This window comes from Poecile atricapillus, chromosome 5 (genome assembly GCF_030490865.1).
Source record: "Poecile atricapillus isolate bPoeAtr1 chromosome 5, bPoeAtr1.hap1, whole genome shotgun sequence".
Classification (NCBI taxonomy): Eukaryota; Metazoa; Chordata; class Aves; order Passeriformes; family Paridae; genus Poecile; species Poecile atricapillus.
The window spans coordinates 33831350-33853153 of NC_081253.1; the positions used below are offsets into that span (position 1 = coordinate 33831350).

Consider the following 21804-nt stretch of genomic DNA (forward strand, 5'->3'; position numbering starts at 1 on the left):
AGGTGTCCTAGGTGTTACCTGTATAAACTTCAAGGCTTTCCTTCTGTGTTTGAACCTCTTCACGTGCCTTTCTCCAGGTGCAGACAGCGAACTTGGTGCTGGAAGATGGGATGAGGATGAAGGGCTATTCTTTTGGCTATCCGTCCTCCACAGCAGGGGAAGTCGTGTTCAACACCGGGCTCTCCGGGTAAGGCAATGGCAAATAACACACAAGCACCAATATTTCTCTGGCAGCTTGCTGAAGTGTGAAAGCTGCTTTTTCCAAGCTCACAGGGTCCTGATCCAAGCAGGTAATTTTCTATGTAAGTCTACATTGTAGTCCAGAGAGAGAGAGAGAGAGAGAGAGAATTAATGAAGATGTATCAGGCAGACCTCTTGTGCCAAAGCATTTGTGGTGATAAGCACCTTTAAAGACTAATCTAATGATGATAATGGGATACATAGGGTTCTGATCACTTCCTACTGAATTGCTGAGTCAGAGAAGAGAAGCTGTCTGTTCTCCCTCCAGTGCCCAGGTCAACTACAGAGGTTTGAAACATCTACAGCCTTCTTGGTAATGGAACTTGGCTCCTGAGTGCAAAATTTTTAAACCCCATGCTGGCCTCCTTTATGACCCATCTCTTATGTAATTTGTTGGCTCATACCACAGGTAAGGATGGTTTTGCATCCTGTGCCTTTTCCAGCTAAAGGGCGGGATCAGATTTGTGCCTAACCTAGCATGATTCTCTGTCCTCTTGAGTGGTAGAAGCCTATGGCTGACTTAGGTTGGCATTTAAATGCTGCCTGTGCTTTTGTTGGACTGCTTGAACAGAGGGAATCTGGCCAGAGGAATGGGGCTTTTGGTAAGCACAGCTACATGTCCTTGGGGAGATAAGACACCTCTCAAGTTGTTGATGCTTGAGCTTCTTCTGCAGTCATTCATAGCTGTCTTTGCTCACCTGCATTGTGTTCCCCAAATTCTGTTCTCCTTTGGAGATCTCAGTACTCACAGGATGAGTTTTTAAATGGTATCATTGGTGAGAATGTTAAATTGCTGCAGAGGGGAATCAGCTTGCAGAGTTTTGCATTAGGAGACAATTATTTAAGCATTTTGACAGCACTAATTACTGGCTGTGTTAATATACCTGCCAGCAAGCCACTGTTTAATATAGATCAGAATGATGGAGGGCACCAGAGTTCGCTCCTCATTGACAGATTATGGGCCATAAATCTTGGCACATCACAAAAGTCAAGGAGGACCTGAAGGATTAATTTCCTCTCCACATGTTACTGTGGCAGTAGAAGTTGTGTTTGTTCATTTTCTAATCATTTGGAGAGGATGCTGTGACAGAGATCTCTTCTGTGCTGGAGAGCATATGAGCATGGAGAAAACAATTCAAAATGTAAGGTGGTATCTTCAGAGCCCCCTACACAGAAAGTGACCTTGATTGAATCAGAGAAATGGAAGACAAGATTTTGCAGTGTTGTTGCAGAACATAAAAGTGGCAGATTTCCTAGCAGTCCTGGGGTTGCTGTGCATTGAAAGGAGCCCTGTAGCTGTACCTCCTGATCACAGAAATTAAGATCTGTGTATCCAGAGGAAGCCAGCTCTCCCTTCTCCCTGACACAGGGAGAAGATTATGGGTGAAGGAGATGCCCAGGCTGCTGGGGCACACAGCAGTTTGTCATGACAGGGAGCCAGGGGTTAGTGCAGGGATGCTGATACACCTCAGACCTGCTTTCTATGAAGTGTGTGTTTCTAGGGGCCAGCATGGGCTCTGTCCTGGGGTGATTAATAGGCTGTCTGCACCCTGCCTCCTCATCAGGGCTCCCACGTTCTGATCCATGGTATAGAAATGAGAGGCAAAGCACTTTATGTGCATACAGCTCTCAGGCTTGAAGCAGCTGAAGCTTGCTGAAATGTTGACATGCTACACTGGAATAGAAGGCTGACACCACTCTTTGGGGGATGAAATGTTGAATTTTTGATAGAAAAGCATGAAGATGAACTTTTCAGAAGTATTTGCTGAAAAAAAATAAACCTACTGTTTGCAGTTGCAGCCATCTGTTTGGGAAAGGAAGAAAAAGAGGAGATTTCCAATTAAGAAAGAAGAAGAGTTATAACCCATAAAATGTCTCGTGTTTGAAATGGCTCCATAAAGATGTTTACCTCTAATAAATGTGTGTGTTTCCCATGATATCCTAGTGAGAGAATGGGTTGACAGGAGTTCACTGAAATCAGACAGACCTTTGGGCAGGCACAGCGAGGATTAGACCTTGCAGCACATTTGGAGTTGGTGTTTTCATCTGCTCCTCTCTGCTCCACACGGCATTGCTCCTGCTTAAAGGGCATTGTCCAAGCTCTGCCTGCACACTCCACTCAGAGTGGCTCTCTGTCCTTGTTTGCTAATTAAAAATGACATGCAAAGGTTAATTGCATCAGGTTGGTCGGCAGCAAGGAGGCTTTTAGAAGACACACGTGCCGTGTGCCTGGTGCCTGCTGCAGTTTTGGGATCACTCTGCACTTTGTGTGCTTGGTTACCTGCAGCAGCAAATACAGATTTGAACATCAGGAGTGGCTCACCTGAAAATATTTCCTGACCATTGTTTATTCGACATGTCATTTCTCAGAGCTGGCTGGTGTGCTTCATTGTCTGTATCTGCCAGCAACCAGTCCTGCTTTTGTGAAGAGTTTCCCAGTGTTTGACAATTAATCTTCTGGCAGTAAGTCTGGTGTTCCATAAAAATGTCTCTTGTGACTTGCTGATATCTGGTAGATGGCTGGAGTTGCCAATTAAGTATTTAAACAATAATGACAATAATAAATTATGTTTTGCATAGGGCAGATTCATGCTGAAGTGTCTTTATGCATTTGGCTCAGTATTTGTGGGGATAGCTTCATCTGTTGCTAAATTGCAGCTGGTTTTGGGTTGAAAGTAATTGTTTAAGGGATATTTGCAACAGTATAGTACAATATAAGGGAGAAAGTGAAGGACTGTTAATTTGAGGCTGAAGAATAGGAGCATATAGACCATATTTACCCTGTCCCCCCTACGTGTGGTTGAAAGTGAGACTGGATCTACCAGCTCCAGAGATGATACTCCATGGAATCCTAGGTTTGGTCCTCTACTGCAGAAGAAAGTTCCAATGTGCTTTTAGCTCTGTCCTTGCTGAGAAGGGCATTCAGGCAGGTGCTTAACAAACTGCCAGGCTTTTGCCTGGGCTAATGACAGGACATGCTCTGGAGCCTTGTGACCAGGGCTGGAATGCTGAATCCCAGAGCATTGTCTTCAACTTGCCTTCTTCAGGGACACACTAGCCAGCTTCCAAGCACTGAGGAGCCTTGTCAGGTGAAATGAATGATGTTCTGTTTGTGGGAACATGGAGACTGCCAGGTCTCTGCTGGGAAAAACTACAGAAGTGGGACCGTGGCAGGGTTTGTTGACAGAGCAGGTGGGAGAGAAGGACCCAGAGTAGTGATTAGGAATCCCAAGGATTTGTCTATGTCCTCCCCCATAAAAGGAGCAGTTGCAGCCCTGAACATCCCAAGAAGTGCAAGATCAGACTGTGGAAGGGACAAAGCTGGGGCAAACAACTCTGTTGTCTGCTGGCTGTTCAGCTGGAGCCTTCTTTTCCAGTGAGAGGAAGAAGAGAGAAAAAAAAGCCCTCTTACAGTTCATGGAGGGCAGGGCACAACAAGGGCAAAGCACTGCCCAGGGCTGTGCCCAGGAGAGGCCAGGCCAAGCTGTTACCAGAGGGTGCAGGGCTGAGATCTCCCTGCCCTCTCTGTACTTGTTTCTCGTGTTAAATCAAAGGACTCTGAGTTTGTTGGTAGCTTCTGTGCTTTTCCTAAACGAAGCATTAGAAGCCAAAGTCTTTCCTTGTTCTCCATGTCAAATGTTTAACCACATTAAATGGCAAAGTCAGGGCATATTCACAGATGTGTTTGCTTTTATTCTGATAATATCTTCACATGAATACCATTTCTGTCCTTTTGTCATAAGGGAGTTCAGATCTGTCTTGTTTTTACTGGGTCTTTTGTTTTCCTTTTGACTGCAGACCAATGTACCTTTCTTCTACTGTTTGTTCACCTAGGTACACAGAAGCCTTGACAGATCCCAGCTACAAAGGACAGATTCTTACCCTGGCTAACCCCATAGTTGGGAATGGTGGAGTGCCTGACACGGCTGCTTTGGATGAAATGGGCCTCAGGAGGTTTCTGGAGTCTGATGGGATCAAGGTAATAGTGGGAGAAGCAGAATCAAAGGGCTGTGCCCAACAGCCTGAGTGTGTAAGAGTTTACTGGCTCCCTCATGGAAGGAGTCAGTGGTGCTCAACCTTTCCTTTTCTTCTTCTGGATGTTGTCCTTTGGAGGAATGGTGGCAAAAAATCTTCATCTTGATTTCTGTACTAAGCCATGTGCCTTGTGGAAGCATCTGTTCTGAGGTGAAATGACTGTTTTATACACTAACTCCATTAAAAAATGGAGCTGACTTTTGAAATGAAATGTTACTTAAAAGTGAAAAGTTTTTTTATTAAAAAAAAAATCTAAATAAATTTTGTCTTGTCTCAAATTTCCATTTTCTTTCTTTTGACAAGAAGTGTTTTGTCAGCTCAGTGCCATTTGCAGCTTTAGTTAGCAAGCCACATTCTTCTATGGATTTCCTGGTCAAAATTCTCAGGTACAGTCATGAGATAGCCTGAAGTGTGTCCATGATATGGTTTATGGTGGATGAATAGTGAAAATTGAAGCTACCAGATAAGGATAAAGGTGGTCCTGTCATAGTAGAGACAATGGCACCTGTTTCTCCTTCCACCACAGCCCCATCTTTACTGCACACAGTTTATATTTATGTGGTTATCAGAAGGCACCGTGTTTCATTCCAGTGGGTCAGGAACTCAGTTCACTGGTTGGAAATGGTGAGTGCACACATCAATCAAAACTTTTCTCTCTGACAATGTTCACATCCTTTTTCTACTGATTCTCAGGGGACAGATCCCTTGCTATTACAGGTGCACTTCTTTTTCTCCCCAAGAATAGTTTGTTATATTAAAAAAAAAATTCATTCTCAAGATGTTTTTGCATGGCAGCTTCCCAGGCCAGCTGCTAGCTACACTTATCCTGAACCATGAATTTACAAGGCCTTTCTTTTGTAAGGTTTTATCTATATGTGAAATGATGTTTCTTCTCTCTTCAGGTTTCAGGTTTACTGGTGCAGGATTACAGCAATGAGTACAGCCACTGGCAGGCTACTAGGAGCCTGGGAGAGTGGTTGCAAGAAGAACAGGTGAGCAATCTAGATGTAACAACACGATGAGAACTGACCTGGATAGAGAGATGAGCTCTTTATTTTGTGCCTTTTAGAGCAGAAGCTAGGTTTGAACAACTCAGCTATTTCTGAGTGGGAATAAGGAGAAGGGAAGAGCTGCAGTGAGGCAGTTTGGTAAGACTGCTGCTGGGAGCCTGAGCTCCCAACACAAGGTCAGGCTGGATGAGGCTGTGAGCAGCCTGCTCTAGTAGAAGGTGTCCCTGTCCATGGCAGGGGTTGGAACAAGATCAGCTTTAAGGTGTCTGCCAAACCAAACCCTTCTGTCATTCTGTGACATGTTCTCATTAAAGTGATCTGGCTGCCATCTTCTTTCCAGTTTTTTTTAGCTGCTTGTTCTCTAACCTATCCTTGGGTTTTCTTCAGGTGCCTGCGCTGTATGGGATTGATACCAGAATGCTGTCCAAATTAATTCGTGACAAGGTATGATCTGCTTCCCTTGATCCAGTTGCACTGACCTTGCTGATGCTGGGCCCTTTCCAGCTTCAGCAAACCTGGAGTAGCAATGGTACTGCTGGGCTGCCTTGATTTCAGCTGCTGTTCAGCTCCAAAGGCTTCTGTACTGCTGGGCAATGCTGTGATCCCACGGAGCCCCCTCTCCCTGGCTCTGCTCCGGGTTTCCTGTCCTACAGAAGTGAGCCAGCACAAGATGATGTAAATGAAAGGCCTCATGCAGTGTCAGACACAACAAGTGGTAGTATCAAGCACATTCTAACCCAGAAACAGTCAGAGAGCAACAAGTCTGTGAGATATTGTGGATATTCTTTTGCAGATAGTGGCACATTTGGTCAGTGGAAATTGTCCTGCTCCTCTGAGACAAAGGAATGCCTACAGTCATCTTCCTACCCTGGTTTTCCTTGGCTGAAACCTGCTATTATTTTCAGCAGTCATTACTTTTCTCTGTTTTCTGAGAGCTGACAATTGAAGGTCATGGGTAGAGTGAAGGTCACGTTATGGAGTGCAGGTTAATGTGAAGGTACGCTTCACACTGCCTGAAACCGTGATCAAAGCCATTCTGAATGTAAATTTGCCTTGGAGGCTCTTCTTTTCTAATGAATTATTTGAAGCTGGTCTTTAGGTGATCAGTTTTTAGTCTGCAGCCAAACCCTGTGCCCCCTTTCATTCCACAGAACAAAACAGGAATGGTCCAGCTTGAATAGAGGAATATTTGTAGAAGTGAATTCTTGTAGGAAGATTTGGCATTGTCCTGCTCTTACAGAAAGCATACAAGTACAATTTAGTACAATAAAAAATAGCAATATGTCTTCTGCTTTCTTAAGACATAATAGATCACCATTCCTTTTATCCAAAATTAATACTTTCAGTGTTTGTCCTAATTTAGCAGTGTATGGTAGCGAGTCCCATTATGACTTTGAGTGGTATTGGTGTATGGCTTTTAAAAAAGTGCATAATGTCAGCTCTTCACCCAGTTTTCTCAGGCTGAAAAAACTCCTTAGTATTTCACTCCCTGTCTCTATAAAAATTGGGGGTGAGAACAGGGCTTCCTCATGATAATTGCAGAAATAAGCAATGACTTGTTAAACTGGAATAAAGGTAAATGCAGGGCACCATTTGGCTGAGAATGAGGGCTTGAAGAGCTTTGTCATCAGCATTTATGGAACTCAGTGCATGGTGGCACTCAGAACCGTGGCTCTCAAGCACCACTCAGGATCCTCGTTTCCAGGAACAGAACTTGTTGAAGATGATGATTATCTTCTTCTAGTTCATATGAAGCGGCTTGGAGCAGCTTTTTGGTGTTAGCTGCTACTCAAGGAGGATGTCAACCCCCATTAGAGGCAAAAGTCTGTCCTTAAAACTTACCCTCATTAGTGTTTGTGGCAGTGCAAGATATTGGTGGTTGTTTGCCCTAGAGAAATGGCAAGGATACTTCAGGTATGGCAAGCCAGGGAAGAATCTCAAAGGAGAATCACTAAATCCAAGGAGCAATCCCAGTGTGAATACTGGTGTAATATCCACAGAGCAAGCTGAGTTTAACATGTTTGATCATGAAAGTGGGATGTGATAAATTTACCACAAAACATTGATTTCCTCTCTTTTACTTTCCCCTTCCATCCCTGGAAAGTTCTGTAATGCACACCCCATTTCCATGCTGAGAAGAGGTTAACCCTAGATTAATCCCATTTACTCCAGGAGTGGGGCAAAGCCAAAGAAGGGATTTTTTTTTCCACTGAGAACTTCAGTGAGAGGAAGGATATGCTGCTGGCAGAACATGAGTGTCCTAGGCTTCTGGCAGGTGGTAACAGCAATATAGAGTAGGGCTTGCTAGAGGTGATTTTTTATTTTTAACAGCTAATTCAGGAAACAGCTGGGCTGACCTGCTTCCTACATAGCTTTGCCTTACACCACCACTTCTGCTGCCTCGTAGCTACCCACAGGAGGCAGCTGAAAACCTCACAGTGTGGGTTTCCAAAACCAAAAAAATCTTCAAACCGCTTTGTGGATTACTCCCAGATCTACAGGACAGTTAAGGGGGGATCTGAATTCTGATCTTCTTGGAAGAGAACTCAATTTCATGTCACAACACAGCTTGCCAAACTGCCTATTAACAAATATTACTGCTGATAATGTCTCTCCCCTGAATGAAGGGGTTTAAACAGATCTTTTGTACTGAGGAAGGCTGATAATCTTCTGAAAATGCTAAAAATGGTTATAAACTGACAAAAAAACATCTTTAAAGATACATTCCAGTTGCTGGGCCTGTCAACACCTCGTTTTCACAGCTTCTCTTCTGCTCATGCTTTGTTTTTTCTGGTGTGTTTCCACAGGGCACGGTGCTTGGGAAGATTGAATTTGAAGGTCAACCTGTGGCGTTTGCAGACCCAAATAAGCAAAACTTAATTGCAGAAGTTTCAACAAAGGTGAGAAGTTCTTCTGTAGTTTTAGGGCTGTACACTCCAGGTAGCTGCTCCTCATTTGCTCTGGGGACCAACCAGTTTTTCTAAATAAACAGTTTGGTGACATTTTCTAAACCATGCACCTTTTTAGACCTTTGATGGACTGTTTTCTCAATATCCCCATGGCTCCTTAGGTGCAGTGTTGGACATAAAAATGATTTGTGTTGAGCTAAATGTGGTCTGAATCACACTCTGATCAGAGGATTGTGTGTTACAAAGACAGAGAAGTATTGGGGATACAGTTAGACCTGGTATATGGTGGGTGTTCTCAAACATAAAAATAATTAATAAAAAAAATGCTTTTCTTAAAAAAAAAAAGTAGGAATCATCACAATGCCATTTGATAATCTGTGTTCAGGCATAATTTCTTGGGGTAGTTCCAGAAGAGACTTCTAGATGTCAAAACTGAACCAAATTAGGAATCTCCTGCATCTAATATAACTGGAATTAGCTGCTATGGCCACAGATCTGAACAGACCAGCAGTGAAGTTTTTACTCTGCTAGCTGGGCATGCAAGCCTTGTTCAATTGCAAGCTGAGAAGAACACTAGATATCATGGGGATGGAGGAAACCAGGCCCATACTAAAAATGGTAACTATTCTTGTACCAGTGCCAATGTCTTAAATTGTGGCCCCTTTGGAGATTGAATTGGGGGATGAAGAGTTCCCTGGATGCTTAATCCCATTGACTAGAGTGAGAACCCAGTGTATGAGTCCCTTTTGCAAATTCCATGCTTGCCATGGTGTTTGCAGTTCCTTCAAGGTCTGTGAGGCTCCAGAAGAGCTCTGCAAATAGCTGCTTGTGTGCTGTTCTGCACACACCAGCTAGTGTGTTCATGGCCTGGGTGAAAAGCATCCTGAGCAGAACAATCGGTGAGCAAGGGGGAGTTTGAAGTGTGAGGTTTTGAATCCCTCCAGGCTTGGATTTACAGCAGTAAGTGGCATCCTGGGGTGCCACAGAGGCTGCCATGCCAATCTCATCCCCAGCTGTCCTAGTTTAGGGTAAATTAGGGAGGAAAACTCCAAATGGGGATTTCCCCAGGGAAATGCCCCTCCTCACTTTCTGGTCCGGGAAAAGAAAGAAAAAAATTCTTTGGAGAGAAGTGGAAAAAGCTGTTTATTTAACAGAAATTGAGTAATATTAAATAATAAAACCTCTTGCTGTTCGATGGGATGGCAAGTCTAGGAAGAAAAGTCCTTTTCATGTGGTGTAGCTCGGCTCGCTCAGGTTCTTATCAGTCCCTCTGGCGCTGGAAAGTGCCAAGGCCCAGGCCCCGGTGGGCCACAGGCGTGAGCTCCCGGGGTTTGGCTGGGTGTTCAGTCCAGAGCAGGCTTGCACAGATCCAGGAAAAAAGGGAAAAACCAAAGGTCCAGGGAACTCCTCTGCCTCAGCTAGCTAAAACTAACTAAAAGCCAGAGAGAAGCTCTGTCCCGCTGTCTGTCCGTGCTGCAGACACCACAGTCCAGGAGCGAGATGTGTGGGAGTTATATTTTCTTTAACACAAACTGCGGCTTCTTTTTCCCCCTCTCTTGCTCTCAGAGCCAGTCTTAAAGGTGCAGAACTTAATATATAACATAAACCAGATGACTGGGGATACCAGTATCATAAAGTTACCCCAGGACACCAGCTCATGCCAACACCTCCACTGTGCTTTGGGTCAGGGCCTTGTTGCTGCACAGAAGGATGGCAATGGCTTACTGAGGTTGTGATCTAGGTCTAGGTGGAACCATTTTCAGTCAGTGTTTCTGAAACAGGTAAGATTGCTGATGCTAAACTCTGCAATTACCGAGGCTGAATTACTGTAAGGGTGCTGAAAATAGCTTCTTAAAGGGAGATATAATGAGATTAACAGCACTTTGGTGGGCTCGTTATGTTTATAACTTCATTTTTATGGGTTTAAAAAACAACATCACATATAAAGCTGTAAATGAGGTAAGCTGTTTAATGTTGGTAATTAGTGGACATGATAATCTATCTGTTGCCAAATGGTGATTTTCATGTAAATCAGCATACAGTATGATCCAGAATCTGCTTATCTATTGTAGGAGTGATTGATTTTTTTTTTATTATATCCTACCCACCCCCTGCCACCTTGATGAAATGCTAGTGATATAGGGTGTACTTGCTAACATTTCCTATCCAGGGCATGGAACATGGAAAACTGCAACAAACTCTTGTTGGAGATTCTTTTTTTGGTGTGTGTGCTTGTCAGGGTCGCAGAGCAGATGAGAGATAGTTAACCAGTCCAAGCTAAAAGGTCACATCTCTCCACACATGCAGGCTCACACACTGGTTTTGTTCTCAGCACTAGTACCAACAGGAGCTTTGACTCTCCCTGACCACTGGTTTGCAGCCCTCCCACATAATCCTTTCACACTGGGACAGTTTTTTGTGTTCACCCATGAACAGGTGAGGGAAATCCTCTGGCTTTAGAAGGCATTATTTTTTAATAGCATTTTAACAGTATTTTAACAGTTCTCTGATCCAGCTCTCAGTCTAGTTTCTGCCTAAACACACTCCTGGCCAGATGCAGGGGACAGGTCAGATCTCTGCAGGACAGAGTGTGACAAGTGGGTTGTGGAGACAACAACATCTAAAATCAGTCTTGCTGCTGAAGGAAATCATAGCTAATTAATTTGAGTGGGAAGAGTTTTGAAAGTAAGGTTAATTAAAGTACTTTGAAGTAGTGCTTCCCCACAACTCCCTCTGGTCATGAGAACAGTTAAGGAGAACCTTTGAAGGAGGTCTTTGCTTCATAATATTTTCTTATTTTTTAAAGTATGGCTATTGTGAGAAATGGAGGGATCTTCAAAACCCCCTATTGAAAAGAACAGTGAGTTTTTCTTAGGGTCTCTGACATGGGACAATAAGCTAGTTTCTGTGAGAACATAATGTTCTTGGGATCTTTTGGAACCACCACCCAGAATCTTGAGGGACAGCAGGTAGAAGACCCATAAAATTCCTGTGCAGTGTTATAGTTCCACTATGGACTGTAGGAACCTGAATCCACTTGTGTACCAGTAACTGTGGAATAACATTGTCTGTTATCAGAAACCTGAAATGATCTAACAAGATCCAGGTTCAGTATGATTCTACTCATTCTGAAAAGGGTTGGAGGATACTTTGCCATCTGATTACGTAATGGGAACTGCAAGATATGTTCCCATGGGAAAAAATCTCCATTCTTGTGTGTTACACACTGGTAACACCACTGGCTCAGGCTGAGCCACATCCTCAGAGGTGGAGCAGGGACCATTGGTGATTCATGTGCAGCAGCTTGGAGCCTTGTAGTGAGCAGAGGTGCTCCTCACACTCCATCTCTTGCACCCTTGCTCCTTACATGGGAGTAAATCTCTCCTGATGATGATGATCAGAGCTGTCCTCACACTCGAGGACACCCTCTTGCATTCCAGTGATGCCTGGAACATTCTAGTGGCTATCTGGAGCAGAGGCTAGACAAGATTAAGAGAATAAAAGCAGATATTTATGAAATACCTTCAATAGTTTCACTTTGAGCAGTCAGAAGCCTCTGAGAGGCTGCCCAAGATGGACAATGGTCACAAGTTTTTCATACAGATGTAAGTTTGCTCCATTTACATATCAGGCTTAAAACTCCAATTACAGCTTCAGCTAATGAAGTCATACACCCCAAGTTATCTCTCCTGCAACTCACTCTTGTTTGTACTTTTTGAGGCCTGATACAGTCAGATGTCCTTGAATTTCAAGCCTAGAGAGGAATTGTTTTGTCTGAATAAGACAGGAGAACAGTAGCTGTATGTATGGAGTTTTAGAGTTATACACTAAAGGAGTACAGGATCTGAGAAATATAAAAACTAAATCCTAAGGCATCACTAGAAACCTCTGCATTTTAATCTCTGCAAAGGTAAAAGTTCAAACAAGAGCAGAGTTAGGGTAACACACGGGGAGGAGTTGCAATATTCTGCTAACAAACTTCATCTTGAATTATCTGCTGAGGGGATGTCTTTCCTTCTGGCTGGCCATATTTGTCCTTTTAAAAACTTCAGTTTGTCACCTCTCACCAGCCATACTGGACATGAATTTTAGTATCTTTCCATAAGGAGGCACAGATGTGAAATATGGATGCCAGGGAAGCTGATTAAAAGGGAGTTGCTTAGTCTAAAAGAGAGAAAAAAAAAAAAAAAAGAAAAAAAAATACTTCTTTTTTCCATGATGCACAAGAGGAAAGCCACTTTGGGCAAAATACATTTGTCAATATCAGCTTTCAGAAGCTGAGTGTAACTGAAGGTAAGCACCGAGTTTGTTTTTCAGGAGGAAGAAGGCAGTCTTATGTGCTGTGCTTATTGATGAATAACATCAATAACATCAATAACTGCTACCTAAAATTCAGCAATCTTCAGAAAGAAGCTGTCCATAAATAACCTTACATCAGTGCTAGAGCTGTCTGACAGCAAGGCTGCAATGGCATAGTATCAAGGCCATGTAACATACAGTGGTTTGACTTCACTTTCTGCCATTCTGGCTGTGACCAGTAGATAACTGGGTGTGCAAAGCATGACGGTCCAGATTTGGGACTGGTGACAATTTATTTTGTGGAATGGGTGAAGGACCAGTAGAAAACTGGGTGTGCAAAGCATGACAGTCCAAATTTGGGACTGGTGACAATTTATTTTGTGGAATGGGTGAAGGAGCAGCAGCTGGAAGAGGAGAAGTTGTGAGATGAAGCTGGCAGGTCCATGCAAACACAGTCCAGAAGGTCCCTCACAGCTGTCCCCAGCTGTGCTCTGCTTTTCAGGATGACTGCACTTTAGCTGATCTCTCACTGGGTACCTGGCCAGTTTCTTTTGGGCTGCAATAATCTCTGAGAACTGGCTCTTTGCTTCACTGCTGATGAGGTGACACACAGGCAAAAAGGTTGTCATTAGCTCTGGAAACGAGTGATTGCTTAGGAATTGCATTACTGCTGTAATCAACAGTATATAAAACAGCATTATAACTTCTACTTTCACAGAAAGATGAAGGAAGCACTAATGTCTGCAGTATTCCTGGAGATTTCCACATAAATTGATTGTTAAGTACCTATTGCTGCACACTGCTGAAAAGTTATTCTGCTACCCATCTTCTCTGTGTTTGGGGGACAGGGTGTGATCTGTCATTTACAACATGGTCTGTCTTTTTCTAGGAAGTCAAGGTTTATGGCAGAGGGAATCCAATTAAAGTTGTAGCTGTTGACTGTGGCTTGAAGCACAATGTTATCCGTCTGCTAGTGAAGGTAGGTCAGTGCTTGATGTCCCTTGGCCCTTGTTTTGCTGTGGCAAGAGCCTCACCTGTACTCACCAGCCTTCCTTCCACCTGGGCACGTGCATTTTAAAGTTAGCTGCCCTCCTGAAGTGAGGCACAACTCTTTATGCTCTGGCAGGTGTTTTCTGCACTTGGTACAGTGCATTGAGGGGATAAGGAGGAGGAAGGACCTGTACAGCAGGTCCTCTCTGCCATAGGAAGAACCCCAAAAGATGAGTTTTCAAAAAAAAAAAAAAAAAAAAAAGAGGCATGACTTCTCTAAAGAGCAATGAAGGAAGGTCAACCCTTCATTGTTAAAAATAAATAAAGAGGGGGGAAAATAATGCAATGATGGTGGTGAGTGGTTGAAACAGGCCCAAAGTACTCGTGGAATGTTCATCATTGAAAATATTAAAAAACAGCATCCCCAGGCCCTTAGCAACCTGCCTCAAAGTGGAAATTAACCCTGTTTTGTGCAGGAATTGGACCTGATGACATCAGGAGGCTCATGAATCCCAAGTAATTCTTTGATTCTGGAGTTCTATGAAAAGCTTTTCCTGTTTTTAGCACCCGTGATGTAGCAGTCTGTGCTTCTTTAGCTGCACAGGAGGACAGAAGGCAATGCTCTCATATTCTCTAGGTGCATGGGATTTCCCTGATTCAATTCTTTAATTAAATGTAGATGTTTGTCTCGGTTTTGATGAGTAGGACTGCTTCTGGCATGGCACAGGACAAGGCTGTGAAGCCCTAATTTAGCAATTTAGAAACCACTGTGTACAATTGAACATAGGTTACACGTGTACTTACTTATTTTGCTTTCCATTAGTAAGTTTTGATCTCATCAGTGAATTTCTGAGTAACCTGACAAACACTGAGGTGGCTCAAAGGGGCCAGGTCTACCAGTTTTGTGAAATTTATATGGTCAGATAGTGGAGAGAAGCTGCATCATGGGCAAAGGAGATAACTGAAGACTGAAATACAAACTCAGGCTCTGGGACATGAGAGCGTAGGAAGAGCCTCCTCACAGAATTTAATTTGTTTCCCTCCTCCCTTCATTTCTTATTCCCTTATTCTATTTTTTTGTTTGTTTTATTTTTTTTAGCGAGGTGCAGAAGTGCACCTGGTTCCATGGGACCATGATTTCACTGGCATGGATTATGATGGACTCATAATTTCTGGAGGCCCAGGGGATCCCATGAAGGCCCAGGAAGTGATTCAGAATGTCAGAAAGGTACAGTGCAATGCCTATAGGCTGATTGTACTTTTTAATTTGCCTTTTTTTAAAGTGCTTGAAGTAGCAGTTGGTTGTACTAACCTGTTATGGGCCAAACATTGTTCAGACATTTCAGCTGCCTGGAATATTCCTCATGTTGGTCCAGTGGGATTTGTCTCCAGCCCAATAGTTACAACAAGGCTTTATAGACCTTGGTGAACAATACATGGCAAGCATGATGACCACACCACATCAGTGCCTTGAAGTACCCTGTGCTCTTTCAGGTCCTCTGTGACCTTAGGAATAAACCAGCACTCATTTCAGAGCTCCCACCTGGAATAATGTCCCACACTAAATAAATGGCTGTAATACAGTGCTCTTGCGTATTCCCTGTGAGTTGTCTGACACCAAACTGTGCTCTGAGGCTTTTCTCTGAGCCAGAGGAAAGGAGGAAACTTTCCTTCACAGGCTGTTACCACTCTGGCATTCAGCTTTTCCCCAAGTTTGTGAGGGAATTAGCATGCTTTATGCTGGAATTGCTGGACAGAGACACTCCAAAATCTGTTGGAAACCTTTTCTTTTTAGGTCCTGGAGAGCAATCGCCCAGAGCCCCTGTTTGGAATTAGCATGGGGCATCTAATCACTGGAATAGCAGCTGGAGCTACTTCCTACAAGATGCAGATGGCCAACAGGTGCAGCATCTTCCTCCCAGACAGAGCAGCTCAGCACTGGAAATGGCTATGGAACAGCAGTGCTCTGCAGCTGGCATCTCAGAAACCTTGCTCCTTCATCCCAGCCATTCTCCTGACCCTTAATTTAAACCACCATGTCATGCTCTACTATTTTCGAGTGTTTTTTTAAAAGTATTTGATGTAATTTATCCCTATCAAGCTGAAGAATAGCAAAGTTTCTCCTAGGATTTATCATTTTGAAACCGGCTGCCAGTATTTCACTGCTGCTATTGAACTGCTATGTATAATTATCACAGTTACCACAGTTATCAGCTCCCCCTAATTGTGGCACTTGAACACATTTGGCACTTCTGTCCTCTGATCCCTCTTTCTTCCAGAGGCCAGAACCAGCCTGTCCTGAATGCAGTGAATGGACAGGCTGTCATCACTGCTCAGAACCACGGCTATGCCATCGACAGCTCTGCCCTCCCTCCTGGCTGGAAGCCTCTGTTTGTCAATGCCAACGACCAAACCAACGAGGTGAGCCTCTCTTTGCCTCCTGGAAGCTTTATTTCACCTCCTGTAAGCCTGTTCACCTTAGCAAGGCTAAATTTGTTGGCTTGACCATCTGCTAATTTCCTTGGAGCCCTGCTTTACAGCCAGGGTAAGATGGGTTCCCCACTGTACCAGTCCCAATTGCAAGAGTGATTTTATCATTTCCCTTATTAATTTCCATCATTTCCCTGCTGCTGGCGCTGCTCATTTAGCTACCATTCTCTTAGGGTTTGTGCCACAGCAGGGCAAGCCTGTGTCACCAGTTTGTTGTGTTGGTTCTGTGTTGTCCAGCACAGAAACAGGACATCATTGCCATCTAATTTGGTCTGTTATTATAAATATAATTCCAACAACTAAAGTCATGAGGAAGAGGGGCTTCCCCTAGAGAATAGCTTACATGATCTAAGAAAGAATCCAATGTCAAGTGACATCTGTGTTTGAGATCTCAGGCTTCTAATTGCCCACATCAAATCTTTCCCATGATGTCCAATGTCATGCAAGTTGGTGAAATCTTGTTAATTATCAGGAAATCAATGAAAAGAAGGTGCTTTCAAAAGCAGTTTCCCTTATGGAAATATGCCTCTTTCTCTTGTTTTGTATGAATGCCCAATATAGAGTCTGGCAGGTTGAACAGTGATGTTCTCAGCTATCCATCTGATGGTTTTAGAGTAAGATTGGTTTGTCATTTGCTGTTTTCCTTATCCTTATGGAAGGATATCTAAACACAGAAGGGTATCTAAACATAGACAAATTTTACCAAACAAAACATTGATACAAAAAAGCCTACGGCTGTTCTGCTCAATTTTTGAAATGCATTGAAACACTGTGTTGACAAACTAAACCAGTCCATTCCCAAGCTTTTTATGCTTGCTTTAGCTGGAATTTGGAGACAAAGGTGATAAGGTTGGACATGAGTCTTCTGGATCTAGAAGAATGGAGTTGAGCTAAAAAAATCATCTCTGTGAGCCCCAAAGCAGCAAGAGTCTCCTAAACCTTGGTGGGTGGAGAGGGACAGGGGCTGTGTTGGTTTAGCACACACAAACAGGGTCAGTCTGTTGTGTGCAGTCTGCTGCATTCCTCTGCTTGAAAAAGGAAAAGCATTTCTTGTGGCTGACCTGACCTATCACAGTTGGACAGGGCCAGCACAGGCTTCCAAATACTAAAGAGGCTTGGAGTGAACGTTTTAAAAAGATATTTGTATTTAACTACAGGGAACATGAGCATTCAGGGAAAATGTGACAGACTAGTGGAATTCTTTACTCTGAGAGCAGAAATTCATGCCATAATGTTGTGGTCAGTAGCTCATCTCTCATCCCTGCCCTATCCTGACATGCCACCCTGAAGCTCTGGATGGCACTGTGGCTCCACCTGAGACTGTTTGGGCTCCTTTGTCCATGTCTAAGGGAAGCAGGTTGTATCAGGACTACTTTTCCTTGAATTTCCTCTTGAGGAACTTCTCTACCCCCGTCTGGAGTTGGGGACCAGGAGCAGTGACCATGAGGTAGTCTCCAAGTGGACCATGCTTCTTGGTGCTATCAGGGCACTCAAATGAGAAATAATTTTTTCCTGGCTCCAGCTGAAACCACAAACACAGTCTCCAAACTCCATTTAGACCCTTCATAGCTGTTGTTTGTCCACAGCAGTGCTCCCCTTCATCACTCTGCCCAACCCAAGGCAGAGATCAAGGCCCTGTGTCAGCATTTAAAGTCAATTATGGAAATCAAGAGTGTGACAAAAATCCATTTTTTCTATGGCGGAACCAATCAGCTCGGGAGGGTTAAACCATTCATTCCCTAACAGCCTTGTCCCAGGTGATCTCTCTTGCCAGGTATGTTTTCCTTCTCTGCCCAGTCCCAGGAGAGTCCCTGCAGGGAGTCCTGTGTACCTGCTCTGCCAGATGTTTACAGCTTCTCAGTGTTTGGTGTTGCAGTGGAAGCTGTGTCTCCACCGTGCCCCTCAGCCCCTGGAGGGTTAACAGCAGAGCAAGAGACTGGGAATGAAATGATGTGTCAAACACATCAGCCCTTTGGCCCTCAGTGCTTACAGGGATGAGGTGTGGCTTTCTGCTCACTTGCTTGTCAGGAGGTGTCTAAGAGAGTTGCTTGTGTTCCTGCAGGGAATTATGCATGAGAGCAGATCGATTTTCACCGTGCAGTTCTATCCAGACGCAAACCCCGGGCCCAGGGACACGGAGGTAATGTATGAGATCTGCTCTGGGCTGGCTTTCAGACAGCCCTGGGAGTGCAGATGTTTACCAGCTGGTGTACCAGTTGGTGATGGTCCTAAATGCTGGGTCTGGAAGTGTCAGGATCCTAGCAAAGGGCCCAGCCATGCACAGTGCCTGTGATCTGGAGCTAATTACAATCAGCAGCAAGAGGTCTATGGACTGCTTGGTGCTTTGGATCAGTGATTCCATTCATATGGTGGGTATGTACTGAGCCCTGATGGGATTATCTCTGTGTTGGAAGTTACTAAGGTGCTTAAGGCTTTGCAGGATCAGGCTCAAATCTCTTGCAAAAGAGACTGCAAGAGGAATAGAATTTTATCTTAACAGTAAAAAATACTAGCCAGATGCTTTGTAATAAAATCATTAACTTTCTAATACACTTTAGTTCCACTTTCAAATTTTATAATTACTGTAGAGTTATGTAAATGGATTCATACTTCCTCATTCTGGTTCTCCTAAGTGAAATGAAATTTTAATCCCCCATCTGTGACTTCACACAAATTCAGTAACAACTGGTTGCGTAGTCACAGAATATGACTAAGCAGCATCAGGGGATGTGGAAGGCAGAGGAAGCATGTCTGAACATAAATAAACTATTTAGCATTTCCTGAGAGACGAAGATGGAAGAATACCTAGAAATGCTTATTTTAATCTTAATTTGATGATGTTGATTAAATCTGCAAGCAAATCTCTTGATATTGGCAACTTTGATAGCAATCTGATTGACTGGTGTGTATCAGAGAACTCAAAAAACTCAGCTGTGTGTCTTTTCTGAGTCTGGGAAATCCACTGCTGGGATGGTTTGATAACATATCCTGCTGGGCTTGCAGGACCCATCCATGCTCCTTCCACAAGTAATTCCCAGCACCCAGGGGCTGTGTGGCAGAATCCTGGCAGGTGTGGGGTGTGGGGTGTGGGGTGGGCTGCCTGGAGCTGCCTGGTTCCAGCGAGGGTCCTGCTGCCTGCCTGGCTGGAGAGCACTCATCTGACAGTCTGGGAGCTCCTCTGGATGGACAGCACTGATTTTGCTCAATTCCTGTTGAACCAGCCCTGCTGAGAGCCCTGCTCTGCAGTAGGCACCATTCCAGATGGTTCCCTGAGCTGGTTCGGTGTATGCTCTTCTGCGTTTTAGCTTTTGATGCACGTTCACTCGTTGCACACAGAAACAGAGCACACAGCCGTGATTGATGGGTGTTTTCTTCCTGATTATGACCTCACTTTCTTGAATGCAGCTTTGTCAGATATGTCAAAGCTGTTGTGTAAATTTCAAATAATGATCTCCCCTTCTGAGGAGGTGTAAACCTGCCTGCTGAAAGCAGCAGAGCTAGAGCTGATTGCATGAGTTCACCAATGGCCTGCTTTTTCCTTCTTTGCTTCGGATCTATTTAGTCCAACTTTGGCAGTAAATACATGTGTTTGTTTTTCCTAGTTCCTCTTTGATTCATTTATTTCCCTGGTTAAGAGAGGGAAAGGCACCACCGTTCCCTTGGTCCTTCCCAAGGCTGGAGTGACAGCTTCTAGAGTGGAGGTCAGTGTACAGATATTTTCATGCCTGTCAGTGAGGCTGGAGCTAGTTAATTCCTACTGAACCCACGGCACGAAATAGCACTTGGAAGTCAAAGGAGGCTTCTCTTATAAAAGTCCTGACAGCTGCTTATCTCACAGTCATCTCTGTTTTCTTTGAAAGAGTTTTAAGTTCTGATGTTTCATGTATTTTCTTTGCAGTTCTCCTGAGAAAGGTACTCTCACAGTAGTATAATGAGGTGCCCTGGGATAATCTGGCCATGAGATTTTGTGCCAGCAGTGTAATGTTGGTGCTGGGTTGCTTAGCAAATAAGTCTGAAATTCCTAACGTGAGCTGAATTTCATAGAGTTTTGCTGTCTTAGAGGCAGCAGGATTCTGTGGGCAGCCAAAGTGAGGCATGGTTGTCTATAAGCACATGATACAATTAACATGTTTATTGTGTGCCCTATCCATGAGTCACATGTTTCTCTAAATGGAGATATATGGGAGAATTCCAGTACATACTGGAATTATATACTTATTATATACTAATTATATATAGATAAGAAGTAAAACTGAGATGATTTTGAGAGTAACTTCTCCTGTTTTGAAAACTTGTGTTCTGTAATTTAAGACTGCATGGCTTCTGTTCATTTCAACATCCACTACCCTGGGACTGATTGTTTTCATGCCATTTGACACTTGCAGGTCTCCAAAGTTCTCATTCTAGGATCTGGGGGTCTGACAATCGGTCAGGCAGGGGAATTTGATTACTCTGGATCGCAGGCTGTGAAAGCCTTGAAGGTGAGGAGACACTGTGAAAATACTAACCTCATCTTTCCCTTCTCACAGCTAATCCTCCAAGGGCAGGGAAGCTGGTGAGGATAAATGGCTGTAGGAAAAATTAGCAATTTTGGTTGTTGAACTTGCTTAATTGACTGATGTGAGTTAGCCACTGAGAATTATCTTCCAAACAGAGATGTTGTTGGGGTTTCCATCACAGTCTTCAAGCAGTTTGCTCTTTGTGATGTGTTATTTGTGATATTTGTTATTCCTGTTAAACTGAATGGAAATGGAGGAGGAGGAATATGGTCAGATGCACCTAAGCTGAAAACCTGGAGCTTTTGTGGTATATCAACACTGCAAGGTAGACTACAAATAACAGCTGAACAGTTGGCTACTGCTATACAGAGGAGCCCCTCATCAAGGCAGGACTGCTAAATGTATTTATTTTAAATGGGATGAACTTCTTAAAGGTGATAAATGTAAGTTTTGCTTCCAGAACAGGTCCTAGAAGGGTTATTAAGGCAAAAGTTCATGCTGGGAGGAGGTGTAGAAGGGTAGAATGTCCTGTGACAGGGTTATTATTGGTAATGTAAGAGTTACCAAATTCATGTCTGACCTCATGTGAAGAAAGAAGAGGGAGCTTGCAGGGGCCTGACAGAGTCAAGGCAGAAGCAGCAGCTGCCTTCATATGAGGTGATGGTTATGGGTGATTCTGAGGCTGTCCTGATGTCATGAACATTCTATTCCTGTGCTGGCCCTGGAGGAAGGAAAAAAAAATCAGTTTTAGTAATGTTGGATATAATCTGGGATGCTCTGGTTCATCCCCATGCTGCAGCACATCTTGAACTGCATGTGTGTTGTTTGTGTGCTGTACTGCTGCTGCTGGCTGCTAGCTCAAACTGACACATCATCAAGAGATGAGTACAAGCCAGGAGTGGAGGATTCCAGGGGTGGGGAGTGTCAATAATCACCCATTTGGAAAGGAGGTATCTCCTGTTTTTACTTTTTTCCTTCTTTTGTCCTTTAAACTCATCTTGGGATTGTGGAAGAATTTTGTTTTATTTTTTGTTACGAGTCAACACTGGCTCTCAATGCCGATGTTCTGATCCTTTCTGCTGTGTTTGCTTGTGGTCACCTGGAAAATCTGGATAACTTTCTGTGGGGATTACCCCAACTCAGCTGGATACAGGTGGATGTGACACAAAAAGAGAAGTGGAGCCTTCCTGGAATATTACTAATTCATTGCTTTAATTAATTAAGTTGTAACAAATGTCTCCATCAGGATGGATGGCCATTACACAGAGTTCTGTATGTTTCTAAAAAACTAAAAAAGGCAGAAGTTGTAGGAAAGGGTTGCAAGAGCAAATC

The 21804-nt window shown here is 43.6% G+C and overlaps 1 protein-coding gene across 1 annotated transcript in view; it reads left to right on the plus strand.

The window, feature by feature from the left end:
* Positions 1 to 21804, plus strand: part of CPS1 (carbamoyl-phosphate synthase 1) — an 88821-nt gene that overhangs the window by 6197 nt on the left and 60820 nt on the right. The window contains exons 2-13 of the mRNA XM_058839473.1: positions 78 to 187; positions 4075 to 4219; positions 5178 to 5267; positions 5673 to 5729; positions 8093 to 8185; positions 13383 to 13472; positions 14583 to 14711; positions 15279 to 15385; positions 15763 to 15904; positions 18036 to 18113; positions 19576 to 19674; positions 20359 to 20454. Coding sequence (XP_058695456.1) covers positions 78 to 187; positions 4075 to 4219; positions 5178 to 5267; positions 5673 to 5729; positions 8093 to 8185; positions 13383 to 13472; positions 14583 to 14711; positions 15279 to 15385; positions 15763 to 15904; positions 18036 to 18113; positions 19576 to 19674; positions 20359 to 20454 — 1236 coding nt within the window. The remainder of the gene's footprint in view (positions 1 to 77; positions 188 to 4074; positions 4220 to 5177; positions 5268 to 5672; positions 5730 to 8092; positions 8186 to 13382; positions 13473 to 14582; positions 14712 to 15278; positions 15386 to 15762; positions 15905 to 18035; positions 18114 to 19575; positions 19675 to 20358; positions 20455 to 21804) is intronic.